A 16500-nucleotide genomic window follows, 5' to 3' on the forward strand; every position below is an offset into this window, starting at 1 on the left:
TGGCTTATTGTTTATGAGAGGAAAAAAATCTTTTTTGAGTGTGATGTTGAATTACCAAACAATTCTTCGTGGTTTTTGGTGATGATGATACAATTAAGTCAGAAAGCTTTAAGAGTTTTAGACAGTTTCTTGAGCCAACAGTACCAAAAGGTTTGTTTTGTTATTGTAGTCATACTCTCTAAGTGTTTACTGCTATATTTGTGCAGGTGGCTCCCCCAGGTTGGTTTCCAGTGGCACAGGCGCCCACAACCCCTGCCAGTTTGACTGTGGCACCCTCTTCCCATTACACGGGTGGAGGAAGCCTGTCCACCCTGCACTCTCCAGGACCTCCACCACAAACACACATGGCTCAAGTCCCGCAGATGCAGCAAAGTTTACACCTTCATCAGTCTCTCCCCCTCCAGCAGATTAGCTATCCACAGTCCCAACTCTGCCAGCAGATACCACAGCCCCTGATGCAAACTCCCATGCAGTCGCAGTCTTTATCACAGACACCACCCATCGCCCAGCCTCAAAGCCAACCGCTGCTGCCTTCCCAAATGCCCACATCACCAGTGTCCACAGCTACATCTATGCTGCCGGGTAGTGGTACCGCTGCACCCACAGATAGCGCTGCTGCTGCTGCTGCTGGGGCATTTTGCTCCTGCTCCTCACCCTCTTCCACCTGTTCCTCGTCGTGCTCTACTGCTGCTCTACCTACCAGTGCCAAAATTCACCAAACACCCCCCACCTCTACTCTTCCTCTGGGACAGAAATGAAACCAGGTGAAGTGTGAGGCCAATATGAAGGTCCAAGAGATGGACGTAAAGCAGATCCATTTAGAGCGTTAGTTCTGTGTACGTGTGCGAGAGTTGTGACTGCAATGACATATGGGTTCTAGTGTACTTGTGGATGTGATGGGAAATGAATGTGAAAGAAAGGTGATAGGTTGTAGTATGTACAGGCAGAGGGTAATGTGGAGCATGGCTGCGGTTTCTGAATCAGTATTGAGCTGTATAAAGTCTTTGATGTATGAGTGTGTGCATTTATGAGTGTGGGTGGATTATTTGAGTACATATCACTTCTGTCTTTGGACACAAGATAACATTAACGTTTTTGTTTGCAAACCAACTCAGCAGGACCTGAAATCTCCCTAAGCAGAGACGAGAAGGACAAAATATTTGACGGCGTTGACATTTTTCTTTGGATTTGTCAACGCTTACAGTGAAAGGACTATCAATTTTTAAAAGTGCAATTAGTAATGATCATCTAAATTGATCAGCACGTATTGTTTTCATTTGTCTTTAAGGCATAAAATATTTTTGTAGAAGCACAATGATTAATACCTGATGCATAGGGGATTTTGTTCAGCATATTTTAAAACTGTAAACCTACAGATCAAGTGTTTCAAAGGCAATCAGAAAAAAAACAAACCCAAACTGACAGCAGCATGTTTCAGAGGTCAGCACTTATCCGGCTATCCATTTAACTGCAGTGCAAACAAACACACTGTCGAGGTGTCGTGTACCTGTACAGCATGTGCTTGATTTTCTATTGTTTTATGTTTGTAACAAAATTAATATGACCAGATGAATCCATAATATGATGGTAAATTCAAATCTGCCATCTCTGTTCAGTAAATATTTGGGTGCCTTCGACCCAGGACTGCATGATTTTATGGCCGGCTTGACTCGCCTAGTGCAAACTGCTTGCACTTGCTGTATATTCATGAATCTCGCAGTTACTGTTTGCAGCCCACTGAGGTAACAAGTCATATACATTTGCTTTCAATATGATATGATTTCACATTTGACATTTTCCTTTATTTCTGCTGCATATCATCTATACCAGTGCTGAAGAGGACGATTTAAAAGGAAAAGAAAAAAAACTGCCAAGTTATCATTAACTAAATTATAAAGGTATTCTCATATTGCCTTTTTCTAAAGATACTGCATTTTTGTGAGCGTGTGAGTTTATTTTTTTCTGTGTGACAAAATGTTGTAATAGTCCTGGTATATTGCATTAATTTATGCATCAAAGCAGCCTCTCAAATGTCACTGTATTCAAGTGGAATTGTTTACGCTGCCTATGATTTAGGCTTACTTTCTTTAAAAAAAAGAAGAAGAAGAAGAAGAAGAAGAAAAGGAAAACAACAGAAACAAAACAAGTGAGCTCTTCAGTCATACACCAGTTCTAAGTTTGATGTTCAACACCAATGTGAGATCCTCACATGCTCATGTGTCAGCTTTGTTTGGCATTGTACAAATTCCTTGTTTCAATTGTGAGCAATTTAATTATTAAATATAGCCTGTTTGAATTCAATGATCAGAAGATGAAATGTGGGCCACTGTGCTTTACGCACACATCTAAAGGTTTACTCGAGTCAAACATCCTTCATTTCTTGATTTCTTAACTCATTGTGTAGATGCAGACATTCAGAGTAATATATCACCAGCAGATATATTACTGTACACTCTGACAGCTTATCAGCCATACACACATTAGACCATCGATGGTTAGGTGTTAATACATTTTTTTGGTCTAATAAATAGCCAGTAGTCAAAGCGGTATTTCTGATTTATTAATAATAGATTGTGTGCCACAGAAAACAGGTGATTTAACAGACAAAAACTGCTAAATGTAAATCAAAGGCATGAAACACGAGTGGTTAAGAGGAATAGTTCATGCCAAGTGGTATGGTTGTTCAGAAGCGGCATAATCTAGAATATAAATTTACAGTACTCAGTATGTGTTGCTTTTCAAGACTACCCACGTTTTCACAGAGATGTACTGTAGTTCATTATTAGTGGAGGTGTGTGTGTTGTCATGTCTGATACTAACATGCATCTAACAAGCTACAGCTTAATGATTATGACTCATGAAGAGAAGCTGACTTTGTCCTTGAAGTGTTACCAAAATGTTATCGAAAAGACAAAGATTATTTTTGTATTTTGGAATGAGGTTGTACAAATTGTAAAATTGTGTTCTCCCCGCTACAAATCAGAGGTTATTTGAAACTAGAAAACTGGTTTTCATCCATGTTTACGTGGGACTCCCTGTCTTGCTTTAACTCTGACAGGCGAAGCTCATTCCGGATCATATTCAGATCATTTTTGGTTATTTTGCCATCATATTTTAGTTTTGAACCACTGCAGCCCAGATGGTACATAAAGCAATGACACCTCACCTTCCCACTGAGCTTTAGGTCACATTAAATTAAATTAAAATTAAATTAATACAAATTAAACAGAAAATCTGGGGGCTCCCAAAATGGCACAATTGAGAACCATGGTTAAAAAGTACATTTGGGCAGAAAAGAAAACTAAAGGAATAATGTATGTTGCGGGTGATTTAGCCTCTGTAAATTCTAACTAATTCATCTGTTGATTTTATTTATGTTTTGTAACTAATCAAAATAAATGATGTCAAACATCAAATGACACCAGTGTATAGGAGGTTTATTTGTACCGTAAGTTCACTGGGCACGTGGGATGTTCATATATATGCTTATATATGTGTTATTATGATGATAAAACACAATAATCATTTGTAAAACTAGTAAAACCTGGGCTACATTGCCAATGAAAAGTTTTTTTTCTTTAATTTCATGACTATTTACATTGTAGATTCCCACTGAAGGCCTCAAAACTGAATGAACAGATATGGAATTATGTAGTAAACAAAAAAGTGTAAAAAGTCAAAACATGATTTATATTTTAGATTCTTCAAAATAGCCACTCTTTCCTTTGATTACTGCACCCTCTTGACATTCTCTCACTTAGAGAAGCTCATTTAGAGAAGGCCAAGGGTTTGCAGGGCTGTCAACAAAGCGAAGACTTGCTAATTTCAGGAATCTAAAATATAAAACATAATAGAATTATTTATCTCTTTTTTTGTGCTACATATCTCCCATATGTCTTGCTTCATGTATTTGATGTTTTCGTTATTTATCTAGAAAAACCATTAAATGAGAAGGTGTATCCAAACTGCTAGTCTGACTGGCAGTGTATATATATCTGTTAGTGCCGGATGTTTTTCTCCATTCTCCAGAGGAGCCTCACAGATCACAGCAGCTAACACCTTCGGTGCATTCCTAACCTGGAATCGCTGTTAATCATAATGCCAGGATGTGAGAAAGAGTGCCAGGGAATAAAAACATTTTTTATAAATAAATTTCATAAGTGATGAAGGGCCTTAGGCAAATTAAAAAAGAGAAAAAGATTATTAAATTATAAAATATATGTACACTTGAATCACAATCCTGATCATGACACTCCACCAGTTGCACTCATAGACCGATGTGTGTGGTTTGCATTTCTTAACACAGGTTCAATAAAATGACAACGTGAAAAATAATGACGTAAATACAAACTTTTTAAATTATAAAATCAGGTTACTCAACGTTGGCAATAATTATTTATTTTTACTTGAAAAGAAATATCCGTTTCAAATTATAGTTTGTATTCTGACTGACATAAAGTGTGAAGGGAAAAGAGATTAAAATAAAATAAAATTAAACGTTATGAGAGTGTGCAGTTATTTGACAAATCGTATGTACTCGCATGCTGATAATTATGTAGTACATTTCTGTTTCTATGAGATGACGGCAAAAATACATGTTTGCAGTGTCTCCTGACGCATAGTACTGAATTTCCGCACCGTAACGTAGTTCCTGAACGCAACTCAATTTTTGACTGTCTACAACTTTATTGTCCCCGCCACGGCAGACAACGACGAACAACGGTCTGACGTTACTACCTTTGAAATGGCGTCGATGCAGTTAAATACGATGTTATTTGTTGTTGTTTTGTTAGTTTAGGTCGCTTCGTGCTACAATTTTCTGGTCCATTGTGAATTTCTGGACCTGGCCTTTATATTTGGGCATTACAAAGTTGATAAGCAAAAATGTGGTGAAGCAAATTGTTAATACTTTACGTTGCATAATAAGGCCGCAGCTAACCCCGAGCTTGCGTAGGGATTACAACGGCTTTTCAATAGTTGGCCCAGCCGCAGCTACATTTTGGTGAGTTGCTATCGTGGAAAGAAAAATCCAAACGTTTTAACCAGCAACGACGTTTTCCTGGCTGAAATATACTAGCTGCATCAGATACATATAAGGGTTCATTCACGCTTCGTAGCTACTTTTGCTTAAGTTAACATCTTGGCAAATAATTTTCTTCTCTAACTACATCGCTTGCTAACGCGGCTAACGTTAGCGTTAGCCTACTTGCTGTACGTATAAGTGCGTTGATAAAGCTAGCAGCGCAACATTCACTATGCATAGAGTGTTTACAAACGGAGCTAACGTTAGCGATAACAGCTGTTGAGCAGAAGCGATCTTGAATTTTCGTCCGGGATGAGTCTGAGCTTATCTGCAAAGATTAGTATTTGACCAATATGCACCGATACTCATTAATTCATGTACCACCGAAACAAAATGCTGATCATTCAAGTAAACGACTAAACTTATTCGTTATGACGGGAACAGGATTTATATGTTACTCTAATCAGCTCTCTACTAGCGAGTGTGGGGTCATTATAGTGAGCTGCTAACAAGTTTTGTTTTGTTTTTCTTTTTTCCCCTTTATTTTAACAGGTTTTCAAGTAAACCTCTGGACATGTGCATCAAGTAGAAGAATCTGAACGTGAAGTGACAGATTTCACCAGCCTTACCATTAATACATAAATAATAATTCCTTTTGTTGATTAATTAGTCTCTCCTCACTCGTTTCCATTAGATTTGAAAATATTTTACATAAATATCTTGCAAAAAAAACACACTGAACATGGCATCAGTGCCCGTGTATTGTCTGTGTCGTCTGCCATATGATGTGACACGCTTCATGATAGAGTGCGACATTTGTCAAGACTGGTTTCATGGAAGGTAGGATGTTTTTGTGCTTTGACCCACTTGATTAGATTTATGATGTGGTTACATCTGTTGTCTTCACTGTAAAATTTCTGTGTCTATATAATGGGTAATGGAGCCATTTATTGTTTATACAGATATTCTTTGTTTTGATATAAGTATGCTTTTTGTGTAGCTGTGTTGGAGTAGAGGAAGACAAAGCAGCTGAGATTGACCTGTACCACTGCCCCAACTGTCAGGTCACTCATGGGCCTTCTGTTAGTAAGTTAACATTTCTTAAGTAAAACTCTCAGGGTTGGTGTTATTATTAGTTGACTTTTTCATAGGAATGTACAGGTTGAAAACAGTTTTCTCCATTTTCTTAGTGCGCAAACGCCGGGGAGGCAATAAGCAAGTAGATGGAGGTGCCACTGGAGGAAGAGACCCAAGTAAGCCTGTTAAGACAGGGAGCGCACAGTTTGTTAGGGAGCTACGGAGCCGAACCTTCCCGAAGTAAGTCTCACCTGCCATCCTGCTAAAACAAAAGTTTGAAGAAAATCATGGTTTGTAGTGTGTTTTTCACATTGTAAGAACTTAATGTACTATTGCTGTTATAATATCCTGGCAACTAATTTCTTAGTCAACTAAACAAAGAAAAAAATGTTGCACATAGTACTCCAAACACACAAGAAGAAGAAAAACACTTAAACCAATGTTAAATATGATATGAAAACGTTACTTCAAAACATGTTCACGTTTTATTAAAATGTGACAAATTAACATCCGAAAAACAAATAAACAGCGACTGAAAAGTGTGATACACTGTGCCATGCATAATGAATTCCCTGGCCATCCAATAGATGTAATCTCTCCAGCGTGTTCAAGGTCTACTCCGGGGCCTCCTCTCGGTAGGACATGGCCGGCCAGAACACCTTACCCTAGAGAAGCCCGCCTTAACTGGCTCCTTTCAATGTGGAGGAGGAGCAGCTCTACTCTTAGCCCCTCCCAAATGAACTCCTCACCTTATTGCTGAGGAAAAGCCTTTTCACACCTATGAGAAAGCTCATTTTCGCAGCTTGTTCTCACCTTTATATAACTAGAAATGATAGTGTTGACAAAAAAATCAGGCAAAGATGAACAGTTTAATGGTGTTTAATGAAAATGCTCCATCTGGTGGCAGATGGCTGCATAACATTTAGGACACAACAATTTACCAGCATTTAAAATGTAAAACAATTAGATAGTAGGGCTGGGCCATATCATACCGTTCACGGTAATACTGGTATAATGTTGAGCAATAATAAGAAAATGAAACATGGCGATAGAATATGGGTAAAATGCGCATGTGCAGTGCCTTTGTTTTCATACGCATATGGCGGAAAAAGCATGGCGGCGACGGAGAACGAGAAGGGCGAAAGCAGATCGTTGAATGAAACAGATGAACCAGAATTGGTTTGTAAAAATGTTGCAACTTCAGTGGTGTGGAACTGGTTTGGCTTTCGTCCGTCAGATACACAAAAGCACTATTTTTGGTAGAGCATGCTAGCGGGCCGTCGTTATTACCGTGTTTTTTGGAAAATACGGCACTTAAAATCAATCCATTGATTTTTCTGAGAATCGACAGTGCCCCTTATAATCCCGTGTGCCTTATGTGTGAATCCTGGTTGTGTTTACTGACCTCGAAACAATTTTATGTACACAGCGCTCGAAAATCTGTCAAATGTTTCAGTACGACTTTGCTAAGCTACAAAGCCGCACCGCTTGATGGATTGTCGGAGCATTACGGCTATCGTAGGCAGGAGCCTCGCGGAGTGATACGTACTGTGCTTCAACATAATATTACCGTATTGTGTGTGTATAACCTCTTTTTAAGTTTTGTGGATATTATACATGGTTATGCTGAGGATATGTCGGCCAGTTTCCACTGGAAATGCCTTTTGGTTAAACTGTTAGCGAGGAATTTGCACTGTTACATTTTTATATAACTTTAATGCACATAAAAAACAGCTGCTTGTTTAAGTGAAAATACATTGATGGTTTTTTTTTTGCACTAATAAAGTTGTGGAGTTGTAAAGTATTTTGTCTAGTGTCAGTTATATCGTCAGTTATATCGTTATGGCAAATTTTCAAATGTATATCATGATAAATATTTCTGGTCATATCGCCCTGCTCTATTAGGTAGATTATAGTGACAGTTAGTTGTCTGGTTGACTAGTTGCTAACATCCCAAATACATTGCTATTAAAGTTGATTGCATTGCATTCTACTAGTCTTTATCTAACACTGGTCTTGAAACCGGTTGGTGAACCAGCAACACCGACTACTGACTGAATAAATATTATAATTTCAGGAATTTAGTGGTTGCTGGTTTTTGCAAGGACTTTAGGTTGCCAGCCAGTCGCTAGTCCTCTGTGTATGTGTGTGTGTTAGTAAGGGAGACTGGTGTTATAGTTATTACTGCTTACTCCATGTGTCACTATTTTAGTTAGCAGCCTGGATTTTTGATCTTTAATGTAATAACACTGTAAATCACTCTGTCCTATTATTGTTTTTTTTTTTTCTTGTGATCAGAGTGAAAACGTACTTTTTGTTTTTCTGTGACAGTGCGGATGAAATATTGTTAAAGCCTTCAGGGGCCCAACTTACAGTTGAGTTTCTGGAGGAGCATTCATTCAGTGTACCTGTCATGGTTCTGCGGCGGGATGGCCTGGGTATGACCCTACCTCCATCATCATTTGGCGTCAGTGATGTGGAGCACTACATTGGTAAAGTATTGATACATTTACAATTTAAATTATGGTTAGGTTGTGTTTTTGTAATCGGTAAATTCGTTTTTGTTTGCTTTGTTTTCTGAAACCTGTGCATTTTGTTAAATTCAGGTTCGGATAAAGAGATCGATGTAATTGATGTTTCACGCCAGTGTGATCTGAAGATGCGTCTGGGCGACTTTGTTGAGTACTACAACAGCCCCAACAGAGACAGGGTCCTCAATGTCATCAGCCTGGAGTTCTCTGAGACCAGGTATGAAAAGACAGTCAGTCATTCTACTAAATATACGTTTAAGTAACACATTGTCGTTACTGGTGTGGAGTTTTGAAGACTAAATAAAAGTTTTGGACTTATCTTAGACTGTCAAACCTGGTGGAGACGCCTAAGATTGTGAGGAAACTTTCCTGGGTGGAAAACCTCTGGCCCGAAGAGTCTGTTTTCGAGCGTCCCAATGTGCAAAAGTACTGCCTAATGGGAGTGAAGGATAGCTACACAGACTTCCATATTGACTTTGGAGGCACCTCAGTGTGGTACCATGTCCTCAGGGTAAGTGTTAATTGTTTCAAAGGTTTCTGTTCACATTCGTTTTTTGTGTTTGTGTTTTAAATGAATAGTTTTGCATCTTTTTAAAAGCTTCCCTTATTGTGCTTACTCAGGGTGAGAAAATCTTCTATTTAATTTCCCCCACCCCTGCCAACCTGGCACTTTTCGAGCGATGGAGTTCATCATCTAACCAGAATGAGATGTTCTTTGGGGACCAGGTCGACATGTGCTATAAGTGTTCTGTCAAACAGGGAAACACCTTGTTCATACCAACGGGTAAGCACTAGGGTAATTCTTTTTGTTAGAGCAGAGCTTTGTTTTGTCAGATATCTCAAACTAACTACATTAACTCAGCTACAATATGAATATCAGGCATTTCATCTGGTTTCTACATGGGCATACATGATGACAACACAAAAAAGCCGTAGAAAATAAGTAAAGTAGAAACTGTCTATGTTTATGTGGCGGAGTCTTGTTTCTACAAGTATATTGCAACAGTTCAGCTTATAGTTCAATATCCAAACAGAGGTCGAACAGCTTTTAAAAGTTACCAGTGAAGAAGAAGAGTGATTGGTGTGCATTCTTTCTCTCTTTGATTTAGATTATGAAAGCAATAACATGCCACAAAATGATTTGTGAGCAGTAAAGATTACAATGGTGTTTACAACACTGTTTGTGTGTATGCACCATAATGCCTAAGCTACATTTCTATATTTATACACTCTTATATTTATACACAGTTGTGTAAAAGCCTTGTTTTAGAGAGACGAGCCAAAGCGGAGAGAAAATGATCTGCTTATAGTGTGGATTTTTATTTATTTATTTTTTATCCAGGGTGGATTCATTCTGTGCTCACTCCAGTGGACTGCCTGGCTTTTGGAGGAAACTTCTTGCATAGTCTCAACATTGACATGCAGTTGCGGTTAGTTTTTTGATAAACTTATGTATGTTAAGTATATTTCATTGAGCATAATTGTATTCCTTTTGACTGAAATGTTGAAATGTCAGTGTTTAGACGTGGCGGACGAAGGAACTTGCACCCTTAATTGTTGTGGTTCCTCACTTCTTGTTCCTCAAGCCTGAAGTTCTGTATTTGGTTAAAATTACTATACTTGTGGGTTGTTGTTGTTGTTTTTTCTTGTCTGCAGAGATATTTTAACCTGGTGGCAATAAACAACTTTTTGTGATGTGGTATTGTTTAGGGCTTATGAAATAGAGAAGAGACTAAGCACAGCAGACTTGTTCAAATTTCCCAACTTTGAGACTGTGTGCTGGTATGTAGGAAAGCACCTTCTTGATACTTTCAGAGGTAAGGGCTTTGGCTTTTATTATGTTTTTATTTGAACTACTTGACTGGTCTGTGTTTGCTGTTAATAATTGTTAACTTTGTGGTGTTTGGTCCGACAGGTTTGAGAGAAAATCGCAGGCATCCTGCCACTTACCTGGTTCATGGGGCGAAGGCCCTAAACAATGCCTTCCGCAGCTGGACCCGCAAAGAGGTAAAACCTTAAACATTTGCAATGTAATGTCCCATTTTAGTCCTGGTTTTACTGATTCTCTTATTGCTTGGTTTATTTCCTTTCTAAAGTTGACTTTGAAATATGAGAAGTTTTTTATTTTTAATTATTAATGTTTTGGCCCAGAGAATGCTACTGACTGAGAAATACAGCTCTACAATTGTTTTAATACATCAACTTTAATGCAGTAAAATCTATAGTGTCATAAATGATTACATAAAAGTTACTGCATGGTATTTTTCTTGTTTAGAAGCAAAACATTAAATTGTAGCAATGCTGTTAAGAAAACTGCTAATTTGGGATGTTTTTATTTGCTCACTAGCGAAGAGTTAAATGAGAAAATCAGTTCCACTTTCATGTCTGTCTGCTTATACCTCTGAAGCTTGTTTGTTTAATCAGTGTAGAAATGATGTCCTGTGGCTTCGCCACGGTGTTATGTCTGTTATGTCTGTTATGTCTGTTATGTCTGTTATGTCTGTTATGTCTTGGTTCTGAGCACTTGCCAGACAACCAGCAGAGACTTCAGGAAGTTACCGATCACTGACAGGAAATACTGCTGCATGACCAAAGTCATTACACTAGTCTTACCCCTTGGCAGCCATCATGGCATTGCCCTCAGGCTCGGAGCCTGTAACTTTTCCTTGTAACATCATTTGTGTAAATGTAGAGTCTGATGTAGTGACATTTCTACAGTGAAATGATATATGTCCATTTCCCCATTGTGACAGTTTGTAATGTGTGAAATAATGATAAGAATAATAATCATAGTAACATAAAAAGAGCATAGTATCACTTGTAGCTTTGGAAAATGTTGTAAGGAGATGATTGATGATTATCTCCTACACTCAGGCTTTAGCAGATCATGAAGTGGAGATTCCAGAAACCATCAATACTCCGGCGCTGGTGAAGGACCTGGCCAAGGAGATTCGTCTGGTGGAGGTAAATGACATCACTGAAAGCTTGTTTTAATTCTACAAATGTTAATGTTTAAATGTTTTTCTTACTCTTTCTGTGTTTTAATGATTTAAAAAAATAATCTGTTTTTTCAGGATATCTTTCAGCAAAACATTGGCCGCACTGGTCCTCAGTTTCCTGGTTCGCCACTCTCCAAAGCTCCCCTCACCACCTCTCAGAATTCAGGACGGCCCCCTGGAAAAAAGAAAGGGCCCAAGCCCAAGGAGATGACAGGGGGTGTTGGGCCCCCAGGAACCAAAAAGAAGAGTCAAAAGGGACTACTTAAAGCAGAAGCAGGAGAACTCGATCTGATTGAGATCCACACCAAACATACACTCAAGAAATTTCAACCTGGAAAGTCGAAACACAAGAACAAGGTATGATGTTTGCAGATGTTTGTGATGATAATGGGAATGCTTATCCAGCATTTTCAGTGAACACGTTTCATTTTCATATATCCTTATAGTGATGATCTCTCTTTGCAGTTGGAGTTACCACTAGAGGAGTTTGAAGGGAAGATAAATAAAAGCAAGCTGAAACTTGTGTTGACCAATGGAAAAATTCAAGGGTAAGCTTTACAGCCATTTCACAGGTTCCTGTTGGTTCTGTGATCTTACTACAGGTTGATGTGTTTACCTGCTGTTTTTTCTGGCTTCAGTAAGAAGGATGGCAGCAGTAATGGTGCAGGAAGTGCTGGAAACTACAAACATGTTGCGACGGAGGGATCCAGTCTGTCCGACTTGGAGTCTGAGGATGAGTTGCAGATTGATGAGACCCCACCTCCACGACGGAAGACAGCTGGACTGAGTAAGAAGAAGAAGCTTAGTGGTAAGTGTATTATGCATTCTTGAACGAAATATATACATGTGTTTAATCTGTTCATTCATTTATTCATCTATTTCAAGTAAAATTGATCATGCTTAAGTAAAGCTGTTTGAATGCTGGGACTAATAACAAAATGTGGTTTCTAATATAATTCAGTAGTAGTTTCAAAGCTGTAATTTAAAGTGTTAAAATGTACCTTCAGGTCTTCCTAGAAAGCTGCCCAGAGCCAAACCCTGCTCTGACCCTAATCGCATCAGAGAGCCTGGAGAAGTTGACTTTGACATTGAGGTGAGATTATTATTGAAACGGCCATCCTTTCAAGTCTTTGGGTTCCAATTTGAATGTGTTCTTTACTTATAACAGTCAGAGGTCAGTCCCAAAGATTTAAAGAAACTATTCACTACACTATAATTAATGTTTCATAAATTAGAGCAGCTCGCTTATATTGATTTTGTTATCCCCTGCTGAGCAAACAAAAGCTTTATTTCATAAGACAAGCCATGGAGTGTTGACAAGAACTTGATGTTCAGTTTTTAAACAATTGATGTGGCTTCAGGAGGACTACACCACTGATGAAGAGGCACTGGCTGCTCATGGAGTGAAGGGTGGTGCGGGGGGCATTCTGGACTTACTGAAGGCTAGCAAGCAAGTGGCAGGCTTGGACTCTACAGCAATCGGGTAAGATTGCCTGGATCATCTGTGTGTTGGTACTTATGAATAATCATAATAAAACGGTACTGTGTGAAGCTGTGCAGCTGAAACACCCAGAAAACTTTGTATACCTTTGTCAAGAGTGGAGGCGGGTGAAAATGACTCATATTGTTGATGAAGTCATCTTGAAAACCTTTGTTTTACAAATTTGCAATGGGTTTGGGGTCCCACTTTGTGTAAGAGTTTTATATTGCGAGGTGATTAGTGATGAGCTGTGTACTTTTCTCAGTGAGGAAGCCCCAGCCTCTCCCAGCACTCGTGATGCCATTCAAGGGATGCTCTCCATGGCCAACCCCCCTTCGTCATCCTCCTCCTCATCCTCTTCATCTCCTTTGTCTATATCTGGAGGCCTGACAGAAGGATTAGGGGTCGTCAAGGAAAAGGGGGGCAAGGCTGTATGGGTGACAGGAGGGGTCAAAAAGACAGCAAATTCTGAGAAGAAACCTGTCATTCAGCGACCTGGAAAACGTCCAATTAAACGACCAGCCCGTCACCTTAGTGACGAGGAAAGTCCAGATGAACAGGAGACTCTGGGAACTTGTTTTAAAGATTCAGACTATGGTGAGCAGTACAACTTTGATTAATTTTCCTGATCAAGCCAAAATTTAATTCTGATAATTTTTTAAAATTATTTATTTATTTTTGTAAGTTTACCCATCCTTGGAATCTGATGAGGAGGATCACACCAACAAGACTAAGATGAAGCGGAAGAAAAACTGGGATGACACACCATGGAGTCCAAAAGGTAAACGTAGCAGAAGGATCGATCAAATTTCTTTTTAGCTTTCTGATGTTTAGTCACTCACTAACTTATTTTCATATACAGCCAGGGTGATGCCCACCCTTCCCAAACAGGATCGTCCAGCCAGGGAGGGAGCTAGAGTTGCCTCTGTAGAAACTGGCCTTGCTGCAGCTGCTGCCAAGCTGGCACAACAAGTGAGTGGGGGGGAACTAATAAAAAAAATCTTATCTTCTAATATTCCTTGGAAAAGATGAAAAACTTTGTTGTTTGTGATTCAGGAGCAGCAAAAGCCTGCTAAAAGGAAGTACACGAAAAAGCAGCGTCCCCCTGCTCCTGTCATCACTCCACCTCCTGTTCAGACCGAGCCAGCCCCACCCTCTCCAACACCTGCCCCCGAGGCTGCAGCAGACGCCAGCCCAGACAGACGAGTGGATTATTACTCTGCTAGTCTGTTGGACCATGAATATACAGCAGGACCAGGACCTTTTGGCTCAGGAGGACCTAGAGGCAGTGGAGCCATGGCTCCGGGTGTATTTCTTACATCAAGAAGACCTTCCCTGTCTCCACAAAATAGCAGCTCTCACTCCGGTGCATCTCCTGCAGGTTTATCCAGTCAGGGCACAACAGGAGTTGGTCAAGGTGAGCATAAACTTGAGTAAACTTTAGTTTTGACAGCACAATTTCATATTTTATAAAGTTTATTTGTTTTTAATGTTCCCCTTATACCTTGATTTAGGGAAACGTCCAAAGAAAGGTCTTGCGACTGCAAAACAGAGACTTGGAAAAATCCTGAAAATTCACCGCAATGGCAAACTTCTCTTGTGAGAGGTGTTGGAAATGTGGCTGAAGAATGAGAATGAAGAAAAGACCTGAAGTAGGTCTGAAGGAAAAAGAGACAGTAATCTATATTTTTTATTCCAGATAAATTTGTTTACTGTTTTTACTCGTTACCGAACCTCACAAAAAAAGTTCTTGTCCTACACCAGTTACTCTGCCCAGTTCTGCTCACCCTCATCTGCATAAAGGTATTTTCGGAAGCACATGTGTGGCTTTAAGTGAATCACTGTAATGTGCTGGACAAGCACTTAACGTGGTAATTAACTGTTAATTACCACCTATTTGACGTCACATTTGAATTTCAGAATGTCAGGTGGACATTGATTTAACGTGGTAATTCACAAAGGCAAATGGTTTCTTTTGTTTAGGCCATTTTAGAGGTTGTATTTATGTTTGTACTATCCATCATACTTTTTTTTCTTTTTTAAAGGGAAAGAAAACAGTTAATGTGATATTTGTATAGGCCCCTTTCCCATGCAGAAGATCCATTGGTGCAAATACTGAGTTGTAGTATTATTTTTGTTTAGTTTCCTTTTTACCTAATTTTTATTACAATAAAGGTTGTACAAAACTCAAGTGTGTGCATATAATATGCGACATGTATTAATTCTTTTTGAGAAATTTGCCCCTGATGTTTGTATAGAAAATAGATCTCCATATATTGTAGCTCTACCTATGAAAGCTGACATGCTAGATTAATGCCAGGACTTACCACCATTATTTTATTTATTCTTTTCATATTTATTTAACAGGGCAGAACTTTTGCCATCTCTTATCCTGTTTTATGTTGTATGTTTTTACAACCTCATCTTCTGGTCCCCACGTCAAGTATTTTCAACCACTTTATGCTTGTACAAAAACTGTAGCCATTGCTTTGTTGTCACTGTAAATACTTGTAATATTTGTAATTAATATAGCTGCTTAAATGCAGAACAATTTTAGACTTAAAAACAAACAAACAAGCAAAAAAAGGTTCCTGCATGTTGCCGTAAATTGCGCCCCGGATGTTAGCAGGACTCTTGGGTCAGAAATAGAAATGTGTTTTTGTATCACAGAATGTACTAGTCCTAAAATGTTGGCAGAGATGTAGATTTAACTTTGTGAAGGTGCAGGACATGAGGTGATATGTAAATATATGTTGTAATTTAAATTCTTTTCTAGTTCAAAAACTTTCAGATCTTTCGTAACATGACTTGTACATTATACATTGCTGTATTTGGGAAATATCTGAAATAGTTCTTTTTTATATTTGTATGCAGTAACTCTCATGCTAAGTCCATGTTGTCTTGTTAGTGTTATTGGAAGCGTGCTGGAAAATGCCCTTGTTAAATTTCATCCATTTAGTTTTATATTAATTATTGTTGATTTTCACTCTTGTGTTGGTGTGAACTGTGCATTTTAAACATGATGTGTTTTAAATACGACCTGGAAAAGATAAAATATACCTTGGGCAAAATTTCTTTTTTTTCCTTTGAGTTTATTTGATGATTGCTGAGTCACCAAAAGCACTACCGGTGGGTCTTCTGATTTCTCATGTCTGCTGGAGAACCAAGGTGTCAGTGCATTCATGAAGGTGTCATTTAGGAACGTTTTTGAATACACAAACAAGGAATGTTGTGTTGTATTAAAAACATCTACACTTAATGATTTTTTTTCCAATAAAAGTACAGTTTCATTAATTGTAGAGATTAGCAACCTACTTGGGTATTTTTAATAAAGGGTGTAAACATATTTTCTCATGGTTTTTTGATCTATGAATTACTGTACTATTATTA

The 16500-nt window shown here is 38.6% G+C and overlaps 2 protein-coding genes across 10 annotated transcripts in view; both read left to right on the top strand.

Annotated features, from left to right (window-relative positions):
* wnk3 (WNK lysine deficient protein kinase 3) overlaps positions 1-3419 on the top strand; it is a 37586-nt gene extending 34167 nt beyond the window's left edge. For all 9 annotated transcript variants that reach the window (XM_085146881.1, XM_085146886.1, XM_085146887.1 and 6 more), the window contains one exon: positions 207-3419. In XM_085146881.1, coding sequence (XP_085003007.1) covers positions 207-758 — 552 coding nt within the window. In that variant the 3' untranslated portion in view covers positions 759-3419. The remainder of the gene's footprint in view (positions 1-206) is intronic.
* A 1262-nt stretch (positions 3420-4681) lies between these two features.
* phf8 (PHD finger protein 8) lies at positions 4682-16456 on the top strand. Its single transcript, XM_085146896.1, has 22 exons — positions 4682-5002; positions 5576-5863; positions 6024-6109; positions 6214-6340; positions 8432-8592; positions 8707-8848; positions 8956-9142; positions 9253-9415; positions 9974-10061; positions 10342-10448; positions 10547-10638; positions 11506-11595; positions 11706-11987; positions 12096-12178; positions 12269-12438; positions 12638-12723; positions 12992-13113; positions 13376-13707; positions 13796-13891; positions 13973-14082; positions 14167-14527; positions 14625-16456. Exons 2-22 carry the CDS (start codon positions 5766-5768, stop codon positions 14711-14713), a joined length of 3072 nt encoding a protein of 1023 aa, XP_085003022.1. The 5' UTR covers positions 4682-5002; positions 5576-5765; the 3' UTR covers positions 14714-16456.
* The last annotated feature ends 44 nt before the right edge of the window (positions 16457-16500 follow it).

The sequence above is a fragment of the Neolamprologus multifasciatus genome, chromosome 20, assembly GCF_963576455.1.
Source record: "Neolamprologus multifasciatus chromosome 20, fNeoMul1.2, whole genome shotgun sequence".
Taxonomy (NCBI): domain Eukaryota; kingdom Metazoa; phylum Chordata; class Actinopteri; order Cichliformes; family Cichlidae; genus Neolamprologus; species Neolamprologus multifasciatus.

Bases quoted from the DNA above. Each gene is read 5' to 3' on its own strand.
- phf8 (XM_085146896.1), top strand. From the start codon at position 5,766: ATGGCATCAGTGCCCGTGTATTGTCTGTGTCGTCTGCCATATGATGTG. The intron at 5,864-6,023 runs GTAGGATGTTTT...CTTTTTGTGTAG, and splicing joins CAAGACTGGTTTCATGGAAG to CTGTGTTGGAGTAGAGGAAG. The intron at 10,062-10,341 runs GTTAGTTTTTTG...GGTATTGTTTAG, and splicing joins AACATTGACATGCAGTTGCG to GGCTTATGAAATAGAGAAGA.